General features: G+C 31.1%; 1 protein-coding gene across 1 annotated transcript; it reads right to left on the reverse strand.

Moving 5' to 3' along the window:
* Positions 1-5,788: 5,788 nt before the first annotated feature.
* Positions 5,789-7,180, reverse strand: LOC107419179 (UPF0481 protein At3g47200-like). The gene has a single exon (XM_016027921.3). It carries the CDS (start codon positions 7,178-7,180, stop codon positions 5,789-5,791), a length of 1,392 nt encoding a protein of 463 aa, XP_015883407.3.
* Positions 7,181-7,407: the final 227 nt, after the last annotated feature.

Genomic DNA, 7,407 nt, shown 5'->3' on the forward strand with positions numbered 1-7,407 from the left:
TTTTCCATTGGAGACTACCGTAAGGTTTTCCTAGAATTAGAGCTTGTCTAGGGTTCCATTGGGAAATTTTGGATGGATCTTGACACCTATGGGCCTTAAAAAAATGCAAGGCAAGAAGAAGAAAAACCAATAAATAATCTCACATCACTAGAATGGAGTTGGTGAAGTGGTACATATGTGTAGGCACTTGTCCTACTAATATAAGGCCCTTTAGATAAGCTAATGAGGCTTGAGCCATAACAAAACCATGTAAACTAGGCCTAGAGTGAACAATATAATGCTAATGGAGATGGGAGACTTAGGGAGTGACAATTGATGCTAACTTTTAAATTTTGATTTAAAATGTGATGATGTAATTCCCCTTTCCAATTTATATATATATATATATATAACAATTTTCCTTCGTTTTTTTTTTTTTCTCTTTCTTCTGGATAAATTTGATAATTGTATAGAATTTACTTTGAGCAATAAAGCCCTCCTTCGAGCCAAAATGACATCTTTGATGATACCAACAATAAGGTTCAAAGAAATATATTCAGCACCAAATAAGGATTGTTGTTTGAGCTTGACTTAGGAGTACGATTGCCCCAAATAGGTTTTCTAGAGTCTAAATTAGCATCAAGGATATCAGAAGATCGCAAAGAGGCATGACTAAGGAATTAATATCTTTGACCTTTTGAGAATTTTGTCCAAGCATAAACTAGGGGTTATACTTCTCAAAGAGTAGGCAGTAATTCGTTAACGGCATGCTTGGATAAAGGTAAAGTTAATGAAAATCTAATTCCCTCAGGAAAGTGATAACTTTCTTTTGTTTGGATGTTTATTGTAAAGTGGAAAAGTATGGATCCAGGGGATTAGATTCCCACCAATGTAGAAAAATATGTGGGAAAATTGTTCCCAAGTATATAGGTGTTATTTTAAAAATACCAGAGAAATTAGTTTTGAAATTTTTTTAAAATACATATTTACCTTTAATTTATTATACAATCTTAAATTTTATTACTTATAAATCCCAACTTTCATTTTACTTACCAAATAAACCAAGAGAAAATTTAATTCTCAGGAAACTGAATCTCAGGAAACTAAATCCCGAAAATCATTTTCCCTTTCAACTTTGACACTTTCCAAATGGACCCTAAGGATAAACTTCAATGATGGAATTCTTGAGATTAGCAAAGCAGTAGATCACATACCACTGTATCTTGAAGAATCCAAGTGTGAAGTTATTCAATCAAGTACAATTGGAAGGTATCTCTGCTTTTCTTATTTCTAATTTTCTAATATAAGGTAGTGTGACACATCCCGTAAGGGTTTGGTGTGCTGGTTTCCTTGACGAACAAGGAAACCCAATGTCAAATGCAATCAATAAATAATTCCTCAAAAAGGTACACATAATCTTATTCACAATTAAGAAATCTTCATAGCTCATTTGGCATTCAGAGAACACTATCTAACTTGATCATCGAAGTGTTTGGGTCGACATCGTACCAATGCCCTAGGGATCTTCATGTTTTCTTGGATTTATAGGTACACGCTTAGTTTTCAACCAAGTTTTGAGGCGCCTTATGGTAGTGCAAAAATGTGTTTCAACAAAAATGTGTTTTTATTTTTTTATTTTTTTATTTTATATATATATATATATATATAAATTGTATAATAAAGAGAAATTAACTAAGAACTTGGATATGTACTCCAAAAAATTGGTTACAACATTATCAAGAGCAATTGTTTTTTTACCCCAAAAAAATTTTTTTTGGTCATAACCTAATAGGCAATAACCATTAGTGATACGATAACTTTAGCAATAACCATTTGTGACAAGATAACTTTTCAAATTTTGGTTCAAAATGTGATGGTAAAACCCTCCTTCCTAATGTTTCCAAAATGAAAAAGAAAACGAAAAAAAAAAAAAGGAAAAAAACCTAATGGTTTTCCTTCTTAAAAAATTTGAAGGAACATGTGTGATATAGCACAAAGATAAAGTGACACGGAATTTAGACATGTGCTGCCAAAAATTGATTATAGCATTGTCAACAGCAATTGCCTTTTTTTTTTGTTTTTTTTTTTGTTTTTTTTCTTTTAAATAAAGAAAGAATTTGGATAGTCACCTAGTGGCCATAATCACCAGTGAAACTGTTTATGCATATATATATATATATATATGAAATACCACTGGTGATAACTTGAAAAAAAAAAAAAAAACGATGTGGCATAGAAGTTGGACAACTATTGCAAAAAAGAAATTATAGCATTATCAATAGCATTGTTTAAAAAAAAAAAAACCAAAAAATCTAGTGATAAGCATAGATAATTTTAACATTTTTGGTTCAAAATTTGATGATGAAACCGTCTAGTTTATCAAAGAAATAAACAACTGTTTTCGATAAAAAAAAAAAAAAATGATGGAACGTGTATGATATAACATAAAGAAAAAGTGGCGTAAAATTTTGACACATACTACCAAAAAGTGGTTTCAGCATTATGAAAAGCAATTGCACTTTACTATTATTAAAAATAAATAAATAAAGCTAAAATTATTATTAAAATATTTATTAAATTTATTTATTATTAATGTGAGAAATATTGTGATAATATTTAATTATTTTATTTTTTAAAATTATTTATCTATTTGAAATTTCATTTTTATAATTAGATTATATAAATATGTCAACTAATAATAATTTAATATATATTATTTAATAAATAAATTTAATAAATATTTTAATATCTTTAACATTATTGATAAAATGAATAAAAGAATTCTAATAATAACCTTAGTTGGCCATAACTGCTGATAACAACTTTCAAATTTTTTGTCAAAGGTTAATTATAAAATCTGCTTCCAATTTACAATATATATATAAAAAAAAAGTTTCCCTTTTCTAAAAACTTAATTGAGGTGCGTGATATAAGTATAACATAGAGTTAATTTGGACACCTACTACGAAAAAGTGGTTAGAACATTATCAATAGCAATTGCTCTTTACCAAAAAAAAAAAAAAAGCATTTTTATTTTTTGTTTATTTTTTTAAATGTGTGCCGTTTGGATGTGGGAGGTACAATTTTGTAAAACAAAAGATGTATACAGCTAAGTGCGGTTTGTTAAGCCACACACACTTATAATTTTATATACAAATACAAATTTTACCTTTTCCTAATATAAAAACTGGAGTGCAATTTATTTTCTAAAATGGTTTTCTTTTCTAAAAAAAACTTTCTAAGCAAAACAAATAGCATATATTTAATAATGGATGAGGAAAAAAAAGAAAAAATAAAAAAGAACCATTTTACTTTAATTTACAGCTAAGTTGTAACTGCGATCTACAATATTTATAATTACACTATGAATTGATTAATATTTATTTGAGAACTATTGGAGACATATATATATATAAACAAAAACAAAAACAGAAGAAAAAGCCAAACAAACAAACAAACAAATGGATGGCCCATCTATCACATTAACTTTGTTATTTTATTAGTAGGTCCATCTATTACATTAAAAGCATCTTCAAAGGCTCTTCATCCACTGTATGTTTTAATTCATTTTATACTTTAACTTTTTAAAATACTGAGTGAATTTGACTTCCTAAATTTGGAGAGCCAGAAGTACTATTTAATGCTTATAAATTCTAAAAACATTATATTATATTAATATATTTAAAAAATATTTATTGTTAAAAACAAAAAACAAAAAAGAAAGGAAATAAACATAATAATAAAAGAGTGTAATACAAAAACAATTGTTGGAGAAGTTTTAAAAATCCTATTCTTTATTACAAGTCATGTTTTAATCATGGCTCTGTTCAAGAAATGTCGAATTTTAGAGGGAAACTGATTTAACAATTTAATAGTTTTTTATTAGTTTTTAGGAAATTGAATTTTTTATTGTTATGTTTGGTTAGTATTAGAAATGTTAGAACTAATAAGTAATTATATTAAGTTTTGTGTGATAAATAAAAGATAAATTTGCATATTTTAGAAAATACTAAAACTAATTTCCTTATAAATCTCAAAATAATACTTGAATAGGTGGAAACAACTTTCTAACATAAGTAAGAATTTGAATTTCTAGTACTCCTACATTTTCCCATATTTAACTAACTATCCAAACTCAAAAAAGATATCCCTCCCAAAGTAATTAGATTTCCACCAAGTTTATCATTTATCAAATGGAGTTTAGGAAAAAAAATTCTAGTACTTCTTGAATACTGAGTTAAGTCGGTACTCTTTTTATTTGTTAACTGATGTTTCGATAACTTTGCCACGTCATTTTACTAAACTATTGTTGTAAAATTGTAACAACCCATCTTCGAAAAATGCCTAAAATTTGAATTATTGAGCACTTTGACTAAGTTTGATTTTTCAAGCAGAAAAAAGTTGAATTTTTTAAAACTAGAATAATTTATCTATGACTTTATTACTATTTTGTAAAGTTAATCAATGTGAGCTCGTGAACATGCAGTATGCCAAAATCGGAATACAGTTTGAAAGTTATGGTTAAACAAGTTAATGGCCTTTTTTTGACATTTTAGGAATGAACATTAGCTTAGGTCATCTTTTTTCCTTCCCCTCCTAACAACCAACAACCACCAATTTTCAATCTCACTACTCTCTTTCTTAAGCTTTCTTTCTCCAAACCTACATCTTAAATACTCATAACTTACCCAGCTGATCTCTTTTTTACTTCTTCTTTTATGGCATTCGAAAGCTTGCCTGACAAGAAATATTTATGAGAAAGATCCAACTATATATAATAATCGGAATCTCGTTGGAAAGTTCGTGATTCTAATTTGTGATGATCAGAATCTAAGGACTTTTGACAAGGAAAAAAAGATACATTTCACATGTTTTCGACCTTTTGAATCCATTTCCGGCATCCTTTCCTTCAAGCACTTTAAAGTGTCTCTATTTTGCCCAATAATAAAATAAAGTTTTAACAACATTTTGTTTTCAATTATCCAACAACATACAGCCACAATTATAGTTCCCTTTGAAGGTAGTTTCTCAATCTATGTTAACCAAGTTTCTTTTCAATATATAGATTGCATGGTTTAGTTAATTATTTAGGTCAACAATCCGTGTCCGTTAGATATGCATGCGTGCCACCTTCAAATTATAGCAAATTGAAAAGAAAAATAATATTGCACAATTAAATCTAACTTTTGACAAACAATTTTACTAAAAAATAAAGAAAGAATTTTCAATAGGTTCTTTTATTGCCTTAAAGATGAAAAGGACTTTACAACAAAATTCCATTAAAACTATGAAGAATAATGACAATAAAAATAAAAAGATGAACGAACATTTGAATGCTTGAAAGCTTGAGAACTTGAATGCATATTTGAGAGAACTTCTGTTTATTGACTCTGTACTATGTGTATGAGACGTCCAAGGATTGGAGCTTGATACCTACCTGGATTGAAGTTCAAAATGTTATATAAACGTCTCAGATGTCAGATTTGACTCCAATCCTTGGACGTCTCCATATTAAGATAAGATATATAATTCCAATATATATTTCAGTACTAAGAGTTGATACAGAGTCAAACTGTTTCACTTCCAATAAATTAACATAAGTGCAGTTGACGCTCTTCAGGAAGATTTGTTACAACAAACTACCTAATAAAACTAGCTTCTCCTTGCAATGTATACCATGCAAGAACAAGCTAGCTGGCCACCAATATTTTATTTATTACAATACATAATGCACAAAATAACATATAATAAACTCACGAATAATAACTAGACTAAGAAGAAGCCAAATCCAAATCCACATGCATACATATTAATCATTCAATGTTTTGGGCGGCCTTGCTGCAAGATAAGTCTGAGCCGCAGTAAGCATGATGACAAAAATGGCACCACCTAATGCAAGAAGCGTCCAAGGGCTTCTGAAATGGGTGTGGAGACATTCTGCCATCCATTTCTTGAACTGGTTGTTGCAGTGCTTTTGAATTCCACGCTTAGCTTCAGCATAAGTATGAGGGTTTGGGACCAAATTGCTTGCTATGTCATTGAAGAGATCTGCAACCTGTTGGTCAGTTCCCAAGCAATTGACAATGACGTTCTGGGATCTGAGGATCATAACATCTTCAGCATGGTCAATGAGTGAGTCCATGAAGCACATATAAGAGGTGACACCCTGCATGTCGGCCAAGTTGTTATGGCTTGATTCAAAAGCCAACAAGTTGAGCAGCACGGATTTGGTGGAGGCATCTATGAGTATTGGAGGAAGTGTGAGCACTCCCCTGACCAGCTGAGATTCGAACTTGACGTCGCTAAAACTACCTGTTTTGTTGGGTTTGAACCAAATTCCCATAGACTGGAGTACCCTGGCCGAATGGTAAGAGTACCAGTCATTGGACCATATCAGAATGGACCTGCTTCTATCAAATTGCTTTGCATCTGTCTCTAATAATATTTGACTACTTTTTCTGCCTTGGTTGGTAGCACTCTGGTTCACAAATCTTGTCCTTGTCATGTCTAGGAGATGAAGAGGAGATTTATCCCTCGTTGATGACCACCATGGTACGGCTAATACAGGAGGAGGAAGTCTTCGGCAGATGGTAATGAATATTTCAATCATCATCTTCCAGTACTGTCGTTTATCCATCAACGCCTTGAGGACAATGTAAGGGAGTTGGTTCTCTAACAAGAACAAGTCTCGCTTGACATTAGCTATCACATTATTTTTCATCCCCATAGCATGATACTCTGCTTCCCCCACCAAGCACGTGATGAACACTAGAATGAAGCAACCGTCAAGAAACATAATTTTTGTGAATGCTTTATCGTCAATATCGAGTCCTTCCATATCATAGAATCCTCTTGCTTCACCGGCCACCTCTTTGACTCTCCTGTATAACTCTGCAGCCGCAGAAGGATTACCGCAATATTGCTTTGCCAGTTTGGTCTTGAGTTTCTCAACTTCTTGGAGCTCAGGGTTCCCATGGTGATAAGGACCAATGGAAACCACACGAGGATCAAAGCAACCTTCATTTGTTTTAAGTTTGCGAAGCATGTCTGGAACCTTTGGTATCTTGGGCCCTTCTAGTTCTTGGTTGTTTCTTTGAAGTGGAGATGATGATTTATCCTCGTTGAATATGTGATTAAGCTCCTCATCATCATTGTTGATTAAGATTGATAGTTCCTTTTCTGCTGCAGATTGCTCCTTCATTTCTTGATGCAGAAACGAGTTCCTCTCCTGGTATATATGTCTTGATTTGAGTTAATATATGGGTAATTCAGAAGAAAACCAGAAAGAAAATGACCTATATAAGAAAATTTGAGAGAGCGATTGTATTCTCTGAAAATACCTCAGTACGTACCTCATTCATTCATTCATTCATTAATCTGTATTTATTATACAAGAGAAGATATTCTAACTACCTAGCCTATCTCAAT

This window comes from Ziziphus jujuba, chromosome 2 (assembly GCF_031755915.1).
Source record: "Ziziphus jujuba cultivar Dongzao chromosome 2, ASM3175591v1".
Taxonomy (NCBI): Eukaryota; Viridiplantae; Streptophyta; class Magnoliopsida; order Rosales; family Rhamnaceae; genus Ziziphus; species Ziziphus jujuba.

Excerpts from the sequence above, each read along its gene's own strand:
- LOC107419179 (XM_016027921.3), bottom strand. The coding sequence starts at position 7,180 with ATGAAGGAGCAATCTGCAGCAGAAAAGGAACTATCAATCTTAATCAAC.